General features: G+C 36.2%; 1 protein-coding gene and 1 long non-coding RNA gene across 2 annotated transcripts; one reads left to right on the top strand and one right to left on the bottom strand.

The window, feature by feature from the left end:
• Positions 1 to 9,137: 9,137 nt before the first annotated feature.
• On the bottom strand, positions 9,138 to 10,199 carry LOC148879229 (uncharacterized). The gene is made up of 3 exons (XR_016104149.1): positions 9,885 to 10,199; positions 9,455 to 9,791; positions 9,138 to 9,375 (listed from the first exon to the last, which is right to left on the bottom strand). It is a non-coding gene; the product is annotated as an uncharacterized LOC148879229 (long non-coding RNA).
• Positions 10,200 to 10,517: 318 nt separating this feature from the next.
• LOC148879228 (small ribosomal subunit protein uS13z/uS13y/uS13x-like) lies at positions 10,518 to 14,148 on the top strand. Its single transcript, XM_088960702.1, has 4 exons — positions 10,518 to 11,418; positions 11,542 to 11,702; positions 12,211 to 12,399; positions 13,871 to 14,148. The coding sequence occupies exons 1-4, from the start codon at positions 11,416 to 11,418 to the stop codon at positions 13,974 to 13,976; spliced, it is 459 nt and encodes a 152-aa protein (XP_088816828.1). The 5' UTR covers positions 10,518 to 11,415; the 3' UTR covers positions 13,977 to 14,148.
• Positions 14,149 to 15,262: the final 1,114 nt, after the last annotated feature.

Here is a 15,262-nt window from a genome sequence, read left to right as displayed (position 1 = left end):
AATACATAAAGAAACGAAACAGCAAAACGCTACAAAACAAAGAGAAGCAGAGAAGAAAACAAAACGCTTGAGACTCGCATGCATTAATCTGCATGGTGTGCATGGGAAAGCAGAAGTAGCCGCTAAAACGCAACCGAGAAAATGGTAAATGAAAATAAATAAAGGAACTAAGCCCGAGCATGTTAGGGGCCCAAGGAACCAAAGAACGAGGCTGCCCTTGCATGGTTTCATCACACCTCTCTACAAATAAGTTATGGGAAAACACGAGAAAGAAGAGGAGAAAGTGCATCGAATATCACATTCAAGGTCATTAGAAACAAAGCCCAAACAAACGAACCCAAAAAAGAATTTCGACCATAAAAAAAAGAAGGTATAAAGAAAAACCAGCATACATTCAAATGAAAACAATAAAGTAGAGAAAGATGAAGTAAAGGAGAAAAAATTAAACAAGATAAACAAGAATCAAAAAACGAATGAAGCACTGATAATCCTGCATTTTGATGCCTCAAAATTCAGGGGTATTTTCAGCCTTAAAATAGTAAACATATGCATTTTTCCCAGTTAAATGCAATGTTGTGGCCTCTAAGGGTTTCTGTGCAAATTCTAGGGATAACTGTGAATTTTTCATAGCTGAAATGCAGATTTTGAGAAGTTGGTGTAAAGTCTAGCTGAGAGACGGGGTGTTTTTGTGAAAAACTAAAAGTAGGAGAGCGCCTCCTATTTGCTAAACCCAATTGCCCCTCCTACTATATTAGCATACTCCCCACGCCTTAGCAAACCCTAAGGCTCTTTTTAACCCATTCTTTTCACTCTTAGCAAACCCTAGCCGCCCCTAATTGATTAATCTCCACCCTCCACTCTTTTTAATCTCCATCATCCATTCTATGGCACTCTTTTTGTAATTTTTAAACCCTAGGGTGCCACCTAACTACTAATCCTCACCATTTAGCCCCTAATCATTAAATCTCAACCCTACATAATATTGGCCACCCTCTCCTTTTCTTCTCAGCCTTAGGATCACCCAATAACCATCCTAACCCTTCATTCTAAACCCTAGGGCACCCATATTTTTGCTAAAACCCAACTGCCACCCCCTATTTCTCTCTAATTTCAGTTATATCCACCATTCTCTATAAAAATGACCCAAGAGCTCTTGAGAAAGGGTTGGATTTGGCCCCCAAGTAAGACGGAAGAGGAAGAAGATGACGCCCAGGCAAGAAGAGGGGTTCCTATTTGCAATTCGCCAACACCACTACTGTCACATCTAGAATCGGATCCCAACCACTTTTACTTTATTTTAGTTTTAATTTATGCTCTTTCAATTCCAGTTTCGTTATTTTCTTTCTGCAATTTATTTTCAAACCGTTTGATCTTCGTTTTCTTTTTTGCATATATGGAATCCGGCTAGGTAAGGCGAAAGGCCTACCTCGACAAGTTTGAGGGTCAAAGGAGAGATCTGGAGATTGCTACATCTTATCAGATTACAAATTTTTATTTCATTTCTTTCGTTTACTTATTTATGTATTTATTTATGTTTCTGCACTTTCAACTTTCAGTACTATTCAAATTCTATACTTTTCCAGTTTAATTAATTAAATTTTATATTTCTGCAACTCCCTCTTGTGTTCTCTTGTCTAGATTTGAGTACATATTAATTTATCCCTCGCTTCCTTGTGGATACGACCCATTCTCATCACTTTATTGCGTTAGTAATTGTTTGAGAAACAATAAAAACTATAAATGTTTAAACTGGTTTTCCGGAGTGTTTAACAATGCACTTTCGGACACACCAAGTTTTTGGCGCAGTTGTCGGGGAAGCACGGAGAAAATTTTTTATTTGCTTTATCCGGATTTGTTTCATTATTATTTTATTTTCATTTTATTACTTGATCTGTTATCTCAATTTAATTCTTATTTCCCTTTGATTCTACAGGACGGAATAGCGAAAGGTGGGGTACCGAAGCATTGTGGGACTGTGGGACGGAAGAGAAGAGAAGAGGAATTGGATTGCATTTCAGGCATAGTCGCCCCACTTTATTTTTAGTTTTTTTTTTTTTTATTTTCGAAATCCTTTTCTTAGCAGAATAGTGATTTTTTACTTTTTTTAAATAATCTTTTTTTCTAGATCCGATTTTTTTAGTAATATTTTGCTTCCATTTTGTTTCTAGATCTATTCTTCTTTCTTTATTTTAATTTCTTTTCAACTTTTTTTGCTTTATTATGTTTGTGTTTTTCTTTTATTTTAGATTAAAAAACAAAAAAAAAAGTGTTTATTTTATTTTATTTTATTTTTTGTTAAAATTTAAGATTCGTTTTCTTTCTTTTATTTCAGATAAAAAACCATAAAAAACAATTTATTTATTTTTGTAGCATATTTTTCTTTCGCTAATTTTACTTTCGTATTAATTTTAAGATTTGTGTTTTTCTTTTATTAATTTATATATATATATATAAAATCTACATATTTTTTCTCATGTTTATTTTATTTTTGGTTTAATTTTTTTATATTTGTATTTTTTATTTTATTTTATCTATTTCTTGCATAATTTTCTGTTTGATCATTTTATTTGAAGTTTAATTTTTGGATTTGTGTTTTTCTTTCATATCTTTTTTTTAAATAAAAAAATTGTGTTTCATTCATTCTATTTTATATATTTCTTGCATAATTTTCTTTTTGGTCATTTTATTTTCAGTTTAAATTTTAGATTAGCAATTAGTTTGTTAGAATTTATTTTTGGTAGTTGTTAATTCTGTTTAGCACAATTAATTGTTGTTTTATTTTCTATTTGCAATTAGTATTTGTTGCTTTATTTAAATTCTTTTCTTTTAGTTATTTAATTGAATAATTAATTGCTAAATAGAAAATTGTTGAAATTTTTGAATTTGAGTTTAAATTTTAATTTTAATTCAAATCTGAATTTGAATTTCGAATTTCAAAAGTTCAATTTTAAATGGGTAATATTTCCCTTGCATTTTCATTCCAATATTTAGGGTTTGATATTTTAGAGCATGCATTATTTATGATTATTTAATTGTTGAAATTATCATTGTTAGTTGTGAATGTGTTAGGTGTTCTTTTTATTATTTTAATTGTTCCTTTTGCTTAGTTGTTTGCTTTATTCTTTTAGGTTTAATTACTGAATTGCATTTTAGAAATAATTGTTCATGCATTGTAATTAGTTGCATTTGTTTTGTTTATTTTGTCTTTCCATTAATTCATTTAAGGGCATCCAACCTAAATAAGATAACGTGGGGGATTTCATCACCCTTCCTTGGCCAAAAAATAACCACCATCCACATGGGTTCACCCTAACCCTAATTTAAAATTTGAATAGAAAGATCTTTTAGGGAAGCCTAAGCAGTTAAACGGCTAAGCCTAAGCGGGTTTTGTGGTTACTTAATTAGGTCCTTGCGAGAGCAAGGGGAGCCTCCCACATCCCCACCTCTTACCTGGTTAACCAAAGGAAGTGGTGTAATTCCAAGTGAACCTAAAAGGATTCACATTGGTTGAACCACTAATTTAGGAAACCCTAGGTCAGCCCCTAGGTCGTGTGGTTGATTTGTTTGCCTTTAAAAAAAAAGAGGAAAAATTGTGTTAAAATAAAACGAATTCAATGGCCGGAGTCTATGGAATGAGAAACTACTTCCTACCTGAACTACAAATTGATTGGAACCACATGTCTCGACAACTGGACAAGATTAATGGAATGACCCACAAATTTAACGAAGGCCTTGCACGTCGTCAACAAAGTGGCCCATACCCAACCTTGTCATCATATCCATCATATTCCATCTATGCAAGCACGGCCCATCATGTCAGCCAGTTATTCCAACCCAAGTAAATGCGGCCAATAGATTTTTCCAACCCAATGCTAACCCATTCTCTAGTCCATATAACCCTGTGTGGGAAAACCAGTCCAAGTTCAATTATAGGGCCCAATTCCAAAAAAAAAAAAAAACCCTACCAGATATGCACTTTTCAAGGGTCTAAAGCCCAAACTCGTTGAGAATACAATGATTACCCTAAGACTCAACTAGCTCAACCATGTCAAACCTATACACAGTCCCAACAGCAATACCACCCATCTAACTATTAGACAGTGTATGCCCTTAGCTCCAATCGAAATGATGTACCTTATGACATTTAATGTAAATGAATAAAATACATATTTGATTTATGTTATTATGGTGTATTTTTGTATAATACCCTTAAACTAAACACATGTGAGACTCATGTTAGTTTAGAATGTTCATAGTCGTTGGATAGATCTGGGGAGATTTATCCTAATAAGACTAACACTGATGTGCCACCAAGTTGGTTGGGGTATCATATCTCAACTGCCAGGGTGAGACCTAAGGTACATGCAACATAGGTTTACTTGAAACCCTGAACCGGACCAGAATTCCAGTATTGCCCTAGACCATGGTGATTAGTGGGCAAAACTGAAATGTTACACCTAACCCCTAGACTCGATTATGATACTGTACTAGGTGTTGGATTGGGCTGTCTTTGATATGCCAATCAGTGAGATCCTTAAAGAGGGTCAAAACTTGGGTATGTTGCGACAATCCGAGAATTCATTAGAATGGGTGATCATAGTGACAGAATCAACCCCTTTGTCAGATAAAGGTAATGATCGGGGATGCACTCTCTCTGATGAAAACCAAAGCTGCCAGCAGCCAATTTCAATCGTTGAAATTTGTTTTTGCAATATATATATATATATATTACAGTTTCAAAATATTTGCAAAATGTTTTAAATCTCGGGATCCATGTGAGTAGAGAAGGCGGCACTGTTCCTTGCAGCCAAGGGAGAGGTCCTCTCTTGTCGGGCAGTGTTTGATCATTATGGGCTGAGAGGTTAAATGTAAGACCATTGAGGGTAATACCTGATGGGCTAATCTTGCATCTGCCAACAGTCCCTAGATTTTTATAAGGTGGCTTGACCTAGGGACCACTTAGTGTAAGTGTTAGGCCCATTAAGAGCTCATGGTGATGGGCTCAAGGGTTCACTGTCCATAACAGTGAATTTGGCCAGGCCTTGTAACAGAGACTAGGCTAAACCCATGTGAATGATGTGTAGATCAATGTTTAGGCCCCACACCATACAAGAAAACCCAACTGGGCAGCAGTTTGGAAGGTTAGTAAGCACAAAGACTTAATGGGCCTAAAGCCCAATTCAAATTGGTCTAATTTGATTAGTTAAAAAATGGGGCGTATCTGGGATTTGGATCAAAAGATAGGATAAGGACTAATCTAATCAACAGATAAGATAAGGGCTAATCCTTATCTCTTAAAGAAAAGTCATGATCCAAATACAGATTTGGATTAAAAAACTCATAATGAGATTAGGAACTCTCTTTAAGGCTATAAAAGGAGGAGGATGAACCTCCATTCATATCATCACAATAGATCCCAGATCACAGAAAGAGAGAAGACAGCTACAGTAAGTGTGCCATTTTCTACTCTTGCACCCTCCTCCTACTGCCGCCATTGCCAGTTCGATCTCCACTGTATGAGCGATCAAGAAGAGTTCTTGTTATCAAATTTTGGAGAAAAACTGATATGAAGTCATGCCCACATACCCTCTATCGAATTCTTGTTGAAGGATTCGGTTCTTGTGAAAAACCACCTACTGATTCTGCTCCACCCTACACTGTGTCATCTTCAGTGAGAGCAGTCTTTAAAGTTTTCCTTGGGCGTGAACACCTTCGTTTGGAGTTACTACTACTCCATATCAGGTACCTCCCTCTCCTACCTTTCGTTTCAAATCTGGTTCGGTTCTTGGTTCAAGATTGATCATTGAAAATACAAATTTTCTAAAACAGGGAATGTGATTACCACATGGGAGAGATAAATTTTTTGAAATTTTGCCCTACCTCATATAATGGATCTCTCATCTCCTTCACTAATTCAATGGCCCAAAATTTTCAGAGGGCACAAGTACAAAGTTCATTCCAGCAGGTGTACCCTAGGAACCATCCGGCCCAAACGTATCAGGCTTACCCACAACCTCCTCAGACCCGTACAGTCGATGACAAATTCATGAAGCTTCAGCAGCTAATCCTAAATCAGCAGTAGTCCATCGATAGATTAGAAAGCCAAATATGACAGCTAGCCAAAGCCAAGAGGAGGAGAGGAGTAGGGCAATTACAAAGTCAACAGGTTGTGAGTCCTAAAAATCAGCCACCGGGTTTTCCTCCACAACAAGTTCAACAACTTCCTAAAAACCCTCAGTCTGAAAATGCCAAGGCTATTACAACATTAAGGAGTGGGAGGATTTTATATGACCCATGTGAGAGAATTAGTGAAAATGAGCAAAAAGAACCTAAGTTAGGGGGAGAAGAAGGGAAAGAAACTTTAGAAAAGAGTTTGTAGTAAACTGACCCATAGTTCCATTTCCGATTGCACTTACAATCGGGTTGATGCTAAAAAACAAAGAAACTCACAACGATGAGAGCCGGGAATCCATATTAACATCTCTCTCCCCAATGCGATCCAACATGTCCCGACCTATGCCAAGTTTTTGAAAGATCCGTGTAATCAAATGATGGAGCCACAATCGGCCCCACAAAGAATATTGCTCTTGGCAAATGTTAGTGCAAATCTCCTAAACTACTTTCCCCGAAAAATGAATGTCCTTAGTGCTCCTCTCATAAGTTGTGTCATCTCTGGAATCACCTTTGATTGGGCCTTATTTGATATAGGGGTCAATATAAATATGCTTCTACCCATTCATGATAGGTTCAGGATCGGCAAATTAGAACCTACCCCAGTAATTCTACAACTCGTTGATTGGTCAATCAAGACTCATCGACGTGTTATTGAGGATGCCATTGTCAGGGTAGAGGATTGTCACTTCCCAATGGATTTCATCATCCCAGACATGATCCTACCCGAGGAACTGAACCACTTCCCGATAATCTTAAGATGTTCGTTTCTAACAACGGCCAATACAAATATCAACTGTAAATCGAAAAAAATGGGCATTTCATTAGGGGAGCAGAAAGTCCAATTAAACATTTTTAATGCCTCTAAGTATCTAAACCTAGGAAAGGATAATTGCAATGTGGATATAGTGGATGATCTTTTAAATGCCCTGCATACCCCGTAATTAGCCCAATCTGAACCCTATCTATCAGAAGATGAAAGTGAGTTAGGGAGTATAGATGGGAACAATGCGTGAACGTGTCCGGTTCAAGACGTTAAACTTAACGTTGGTTGGGAGGCAATTAAACATAGTTTTCAATTGATTTTTGTCTGTAGTGTTAGAATTGTGTTTTTTTCTTGATTCGAGACTAGGTGACAAACCTTAAACCCTTTAAGAAAACCCTACTCATTGATCCATTTAACCCAAATATTCTTTGCATCATTCTACTCATGCCATTAGGGACAATGGAATTTAAGTTGGGGGTGAGGAAAAAAAGAAAGAGAGAGAGAGAGAGAGAACTAAAAAATAAAATTGACAAACTAAGCCTTTAAATATGTCAAATTAAAAGTTCACTAAAAATTTTAATTTTTTTTCCATTAAAAGAGATTCCCAAACAAAAAATGTTAAAGAAACTGATAAAAGAATATTGAATTTTGTAGAAATTGGTAACAAGTGATAGGAGTCAAAATTGGTCTTATTTAAATATTGTTGAAACCATTTAGAAATTGAAAAATATTCTCAAGTTTGCCCTTATCAAGATAAAGAGAGAAAGATTGAAAAATTAGACAAAACTTCTTTAAAATTGTTAGAAACAGTGGACTACCTGAACAATGTTTACAAAATAAAAAAATAAAAAAAAAAGAATAAAAGGCCAATGAACACCCCTTAATAATCGGTTATCTTCACCTAAGTCAAGTGTCGAGATTCGCGTTAAACAGAAAAATGAATGTCAAAAACACTTATCTAACACTTAGTAATCGGGTATCTTTTGGGATTCACTTACAACTGGAAAATGTAACAATAAAAATAAGTTCAATGGTAGAAATCTGTTTTTAGAAATAATAAAAAGAATACCTATATAATTTTAAAATCAATCTCATTTTACTAAAATAGTCAACAAATGGAAAGGTAATAAGAATTTTAAATTATATTTCTGTAATATTCAAAATAAGACAATTTTACCCCTAAAACCCAATACCAATCTATACAGAATTTGAGAATGTTGAAATCAAGATGCTTGATTAATTCTGTTAGGAATAATCATGAGATGGGAATAATCTATACACTCAATGTAATTTTAAAGCTGCATTGCCAAGGGACTAACAATAGTTAAGTTGGGAAGGATCTATACACTCAATGTAATTTTAAAACTACATTGTTAAGGGACTAACAATGGTTAAGTTGGGAAAGATCTATACACTCAATGTAATTTTAAAACTACATTGCTAAGGACTAACAATGGTTAAGTTGCGGGATGTGATAACATTACATTTTGATGCCTTAAGGGCATCAATTCAAGGGTATTTTCGACTTTACAATAGTTGACATGTGTCATTTTCTCAATTAAATGCAATGTTGTGGAATCTAAGGGTTTCTATGCAAATTTTGGGAAAATTTAAAAAATTGTCATGATTGAAATTCAAATTTTGAAAAGCATATGTGAAGTCCAACTAAGAGGGGTGTTTTTGTGAAAAACTGAAAGCAAGAGGACACCTCTTAGCTGCTAAACCTAATTTGGCGCCACTCTTACTGTATCAGCATGCTCCCCATGCCTTAGAAAACCCTAGGGCTCCTTTTAACTCATTCTTTCCACTCTTAGTAAAACCATAACCGCTCCTAATTGATTAATCTCCACATTCCACTCTTTCTAATCTCCATCATCCATTCTATGACTCTTTTTGTAATTTTTAAACCCTAAGGTGCCACTTAACTTCTAATCCTCACCATTTAACCCCTAAACATTAAATCTCAATCCTACATAATATTAACAATCCTCTCTTTTTTTTTCTCAACTTAAAAGCACCTTAAAACCATCCTAACCCTTTATTCTAAATACTAGGGCACTCATATTTTTGCTAAAATCCAATTACCACCCCTCTTTTTCTCTAATTCTAATTATATCCACCATTATAAACCTAATAGCCCCTAAAAAAAGGTTGGATTCTACCTTCACATAACATAAAAGATTGATGTTAAGAAGTTCAAGAGAGAAATAAAAAGAGAACTTCAATTCCAATTTTGTTATATTCTTTCTACAATTTATTTTCGTAACATTTGATCTTGGTTTGCTTTTCCGTAGATTTGGAAGTAAATGCTGAAGGGCTGAATACGAAGTAAATGCTGGATACGAAGGGCTGAATACGAAGTAAATGCTGAATGTGGTTGCACTAAGTGAGTGCGCATCGAAGAGGACGCTGGACGCCGTACGTTGTAAACGGATGCACTGTATATGCAAAGGCAATTTAAGCATGACAGCTGCATACAGAGGAGGCACAAGTGAAAGGAAGAGAGTAAGATTTTACCAAAAATTTGCAGGAGGATGAGCACGATAGAAGAGCTTAATGCACCGCGTCACAATAAATGTAACTGAAGCTATATATAAAAAAGCCTCACAGGAACCTCATCATGATAGTTTCTAAACAGCCACTTCAGCCGGCAATCGGCAGATGAGGTGACGGTACCACCATCACCGCCAATATAGATGTTTAGTTAGAATAAAGTTGGTTCTGATGATAATAGTTCGTTTAATGAGAATCCGAGAGCAAATCCAGCAAAAAAATAAAAAACGTATAAGCTTGGGTGGGTAATTAGTCGTGTCAGAGGAAGTAAGTGTTGAAAGAGCATTTAGTACTTTAACTCCTGAGACGAACAAAAGAAAACAATCAAAGAGCTATTAAATGAGGGGGGCACTATTAATCGAAAAAAGTTAAAAGAGAGATCATCATAACCCACACGCAGACCAAAGTTCAGAGCAGAATGGCAAGTCAGATAACTATCTTGCCATCGGCAACCCTCTATCGGGAACTGCAAGAACGAAGCACCTATCGTCACATGCACCCAACAGAGTGCAAAATGGGTCAACTGTGCTCCATGAACAAAAAATGAGACCGGCAAAAAGATTAAGAATTGGTGGAGGCAGCAAAAGCAGGATGATCGCCTGCCCCCATCAGTAGAGACCCTGCACAACAAAAACAAATACCACAACGAGAACAACACGAACACCGGAGCACCGGAGAACCTACACAACAAAAACAAAAAACCAGAAGCCCGGAGCAAGATATAATTAATAACCTACAAAAGAAATTCAGAAACAAAATAACGCCGACAACGGGAACACCGGAACACCGGAGCAGTAATATCATAACACGAAAGTAAGAAATAATTGACACACAAAATAGAAGACAACAGAACATGAACGAAATAAGGCCCAAAACCAAAAATGTGGAGCACCGGAGACCCTACACGACAAAAAGAAAAAAAAAATCAAAAAGTGAGAGCAAGAAATAATTTACAAAAAAAATAAACATAACAGAGCCTGAACCACGAAAGCAAGAAATAATTGACACACAAAATAGAAGACACCAGAACAAGAACGAAATAAGGCCCAAAACCGAAAATCTGGAGCACCGAAGAGCCTACACAACAGAAAGGAAAAAATCAGAAAGTGAGAGCAAGAAATAATTTACAAAAAAAAAAAACATAAATGGTGAGAAGAGAGGCAAAACGTCGATGAAGCCGACCAGCAAAGAGAGAGGGAGAGAGCCAGAGAGACAGGTGAGAAGAGCAAGGGAGAGAGACAGACAGAGAAGCTTGCAAAAGCGAACAACGGAGGGGGATAGAAAGAAGTGATAGGGAGGACGGCAATAGCAATGGTTTTCTTCGCTGCGACGATAGCGATGCTCAATGCCATCCACACCGCACGATAGCGATGCTCACGAACGGTCAGCGTTCGAACACTTCACACGTTCGGGGTCGTTCCTATATGGATATCGCAATGCCATTACCGTAATACTTCAAACACTTTGCACGATCGAGGGCTTTCCTATGTGGGATACCTTTTCTCGCAAGCAGGAGCGACGAAAAGATGCCGTTTTAGAGCCTCTGAGCGATGGTCGTACAAGCATTTTATTGCTAGTATATACATAAGATATAAGATATAAGATAAGAATATATAAGATTCGGATTGCCTATATCCGATCCGATCCGTTTGCAGCGCTATTTCTATCTCGGCTACGTAGATTCAGGCATGCAAAATGGACGGTTATTATGGTCCGAAAAACAAAAGAGATTAGTGGTGTGCAGTTTTCTGCAATACACATTACCATACGTTATCCTTCTAGGGTTTTTCAATTTCCCTGCCTTTGTCTATGCTTTAAAGCCGTCCTAACAGCGGGAGGTTGCTATTTTCGTGCCCTCCCTCTTTCCCTCGGTTTTGCTCTCTCTTTCTCGGAGAAGAGAAAGGAGTGTAGAGGAAAGCCTAGCAATGGTGAGTGAATTCGTCTCTTTTTTTATGCCCGGTTCCAACGATGAATATGAGGTTTTCTATCTTGGTTTATCTATGGATTCTTTCTGTAACATTGTTTGTTTTCGGTTTGATTGTTACTTGCAGTCTCTTGTTGCGAACGAAGACTTCCAACACATTCTCCGTGTTCTGAACACGAACGTCGATGGCAAACAGAAGATCATGTTTGCCCTGACTTCCATCAAGGGTATTGGTCGCCGTTTCGCCAACATCGTCTGCAAGAAAGCTGACGTCGACATGAACAAGAGGTAATTCTGTTTTTGCGTGTTAATCTTCCGTCATTAGGGCGTTTAGTATTAATGTATTAGGAGATATACGAATTTCAGGTTTTAGTGTTAATAACTTTGAATTAAGACTATTGAAGTTGGTTTCGATTGATTAGGTGTTGAAGTTACTGTTTGTCTTTCAGTAGGCTTATTAGTTCTATTGGAGACTGGGAGTATAATTAAGAGCTTGAAGAGAATTCGACTGATTACTGCTTTTTTACAATGGCTTTGTTCGTTCTATGGGAACTGTTTTGCTTGTTTGGAGCGATGATTTAAAATTAAATTGCTGTTTGTGACCGATTAAATGCATAAATATGATGGCATTATTAAATTGTGAAAACTCACATTTTCTGTTTTTCTTGTATTGTGTTAATGGGGTTCATTTAGCCATGTTTGTCTAATATTCACTTGGGTTTTTTTTTTTTTTTGTTCTGTTCACTGTGTTTCCAACTCTTTGTTTTTTTTTTAATATTTGTATTTGGTCTTGTAGAGCTGGTGAACTCACAGCTGCTGAGCTCGAGAACCTCATGGTGATTGTGGCAAATCCACGCCAGTTCAAGATCCCTGATTGGTTTTTGAACAGGAAGAAGGACTATAAGGATGGTAGGTATTCCCAGGTTGTTTCCAACGCTTTGGACATGAAGCTGAGGGATGATCTTGAGCGTTTGAAGAAGATCAGGTTTGTTTGCAAACGATTACACCGAATTAGATTGCCACTTCCCTTATATATTTTATTTTAGTACATTGTTTATTATTTCACTTTCTTGTTCAAACACTTGTATTATGTTCTTCAGATCTTTCGAATTTTCTGTCAGTTAACTGTGTGTATATTTGATATTTTGATACTCAATACACGTATATTTGCAAAGCATATATTTATTGGCTCATTGATCATCAATTCCAATTATATCACCACCATTCTGACGCTTAGGTTCGAGCTATTAAGCTTGAGGTTTCTGAGTTTCACAGGGAAATACATTCTTTGGTTGGATTACAAGTTAATAGAGTTTGCTTGCCTGGAATGGGGTAAATGAATAGAGGATGAGTCCATTTGATGTTGCCAAGTTGAGTGGAGCTGCCATGTCTTGGTGGTTCTGTTTCCATGGCAACTATAGGCGTACTGACCAAAGACAACTTAAGACTTGGGATGAGATGAGGACTCTGTTGCAGAACCAATTCTTACTAGTTGACCATTAGCTAAGGTTCTACATCCTTTTCCAACAACTTCACAACAAGACAAGCGTGTTTGTTAGGACAAATAAAACTTGTCTGTAGCTATGTAGTTTTGGCCTAGGTTAATGTGCCCACTTGCTTGCTGGAAGGGTCTCTTATTGGTTGTAGCAGAGGCATGGAGGTCAAATCCTGCGTTCAACAGGTATGTGGGGGCCTTGGGGTTTCAGGGGGGATATCCCCCTTTGTTTAGCCAATTTGCCTACTAAAAAGAAAAGTAGTTTTGCCTAGGTCTTTGTTTTTTTCCTTTTAAAACATTCCATATATGACCATGGTCCTTTTCACTTTTATCGTTACTATATTTCATTTCTCGTATGATATATAATCATCATTTCTCAATGACAAATTCACCCGGTTGACCAAATGTTGCTGAGATTTTTGCAGCTATTATTTCTTAGCTGCTATTGTTAAGCAGCTAGTTTTAAGCTTAAGTCCTCTTGAACGGGCCCTTATTTTTTACATTCTATCTTTATTTTTAGACAAAATAACACTTAAACTTAGGCTGTGTAACCTGTGTTGGTTTGATATAAAATAATAGAGAATCAGAAAGTTGAGGGGATATAGATAAAGTGGTACTGTATATAGACCAGTTACACTTTGTAAATAAAAGTTGGTACTGTATATAGATAAAGTGCATGTTCAAGTCTTGGCTTTAATGCAAGCATTGGGTTCACTATCATTTGATATACATTTTCAACAGGTCTTGGGATCCTTTTTCTGTATATATAAAATGGAAAAAATTCATCCAACTGCACCCTTACATCTTTATCTCATTTTGCCTTGATGTTTTTCCTTGGTAGGTTTTGTTAGAATTGTTTAAATTTTATGGAATTGGAATTGGTCTGCACTTAGTAGGTTTCGTCGTTTCGGTTCTAGTTGTAAATATAAGGTAACATGATTATTGATTCTGAGTGGGACAGGAATCACCGTGGTCTCCGGCACTACTGGGGTCTTCGTGTTCGTGGGCAGCATACTAAGACCACTGGCCGCAGGGGGAAGACTGTTGGAGTCTCCAAAAAGCGATGAATTGCCTCCCTCGTTGGGCATTTACTGTTTTGGAGTTTCTTTTATTGCAAATTTTGTTTGTTTGCTTTTTGAGTTTTCTCCCGTAATTTTCTTTTCAGTTCACTTGTGGGTCTGATGAATTCATGGATGTTTTTAGATCGTCTTTTTATACAATTTCTTATTTCTTATACTATGTCACCTATCGTCCTCCTGAACATTTATTTACACATCGTTTCTCCTTTTAGAACCACCTCAAATAGGTTGATTTCTTTCTTTATTCGGTAATCGGTGGTTGAGCATTGTTGTAGAATTGCTTGGATCTTGAATAATTTATACTTGAGATGGTTGGTCCCTCAGTGATGAAAGAATTTCATTCAAAAAAAAAAAAAGAAAGAAAACAGTGAAATAAATTGAGCCAGAGGGTATTGTGATTTCAAGTGAAAATATCATATGACGTTTTGTATAAAAACAACCTAGTAATAGCATGGATTAATAATTCCAAATTTCCAATGCAAATGACTCCAAGAGGCAAGGTTCAAAGTATGGTTATGTATCGGCCCGTATGGATTGTTCCGGGACCCTTTCGATATGCCCTTACAGTGGGTGTATCAGGGGATGGAGGGTCCAAAGACTCTCTCTCTTGAAACAGTTTTGAAAAAAATAAATAAATAAGTATCAAAATGCTCGACCCCTACCGGCGTATTAGGCTTATTTGGTATATCTAAGATAACTGCCCAGCCATAATGAACTCCCCCTTCTTGATTTTAATTATAATTCCAGCGCCTGAACTTCTACCCTTTATTGCTCTGGCAGATGCGACATTATATCCCAGTGATACAACTTGGGTTGGGTTAAGAGTTTGTTAATTTTTCAATGGGCCATACTCTTAGCTTGAACTCGATGTAATTGAAAATCTTTATTCAACCTGACATTCGATTAGGGTTGAACATTTCGTTTATTCGGTTGAAAATTGAATAAATTGAAATTTTTAAATACAAAATAAAAAACTAAGAATCAAACCAAAACCAAAATTTTTTGATTGGTTTTTTATTATTTCGTTTAAAACTAAATTTCAATAATATATAATATATTATATATTATATATTATAATATTATAACATATATTATATATGATGATATATATTATGGGAAAATCTATGATGCAGAAAAGATATGATATGAAAAGAGTTATGACCAATCAAAACCCACCCATGAATTTTGATAAATAATGATTTATTAGTTACCACTTTTATGATTTCAGTTGGTTAGTTGTTTTTCGGATATCATAATCAATTATTAATATAAAA

Source organism: Nelumbo lutea, chromosome 1 (genome assembly GCF_056320005.1).
Source record: "Nelumbo lutea isolate HS-2025 chromosome 1, American lotus-T2T, whole genome shotgun sequence".
Classification (NCBI taxonomy): Eukaryota; Viridiplantae; Streptophyta; class Magnoliopsida; order Proteales; family Nelumbonaceae; genus Nelumbo; species Nelumbo lutea.
Note: the sequence above shows the minus strand (reverse complement) of the source record. Positions and strands in the feature narration are given on the sequence as shown.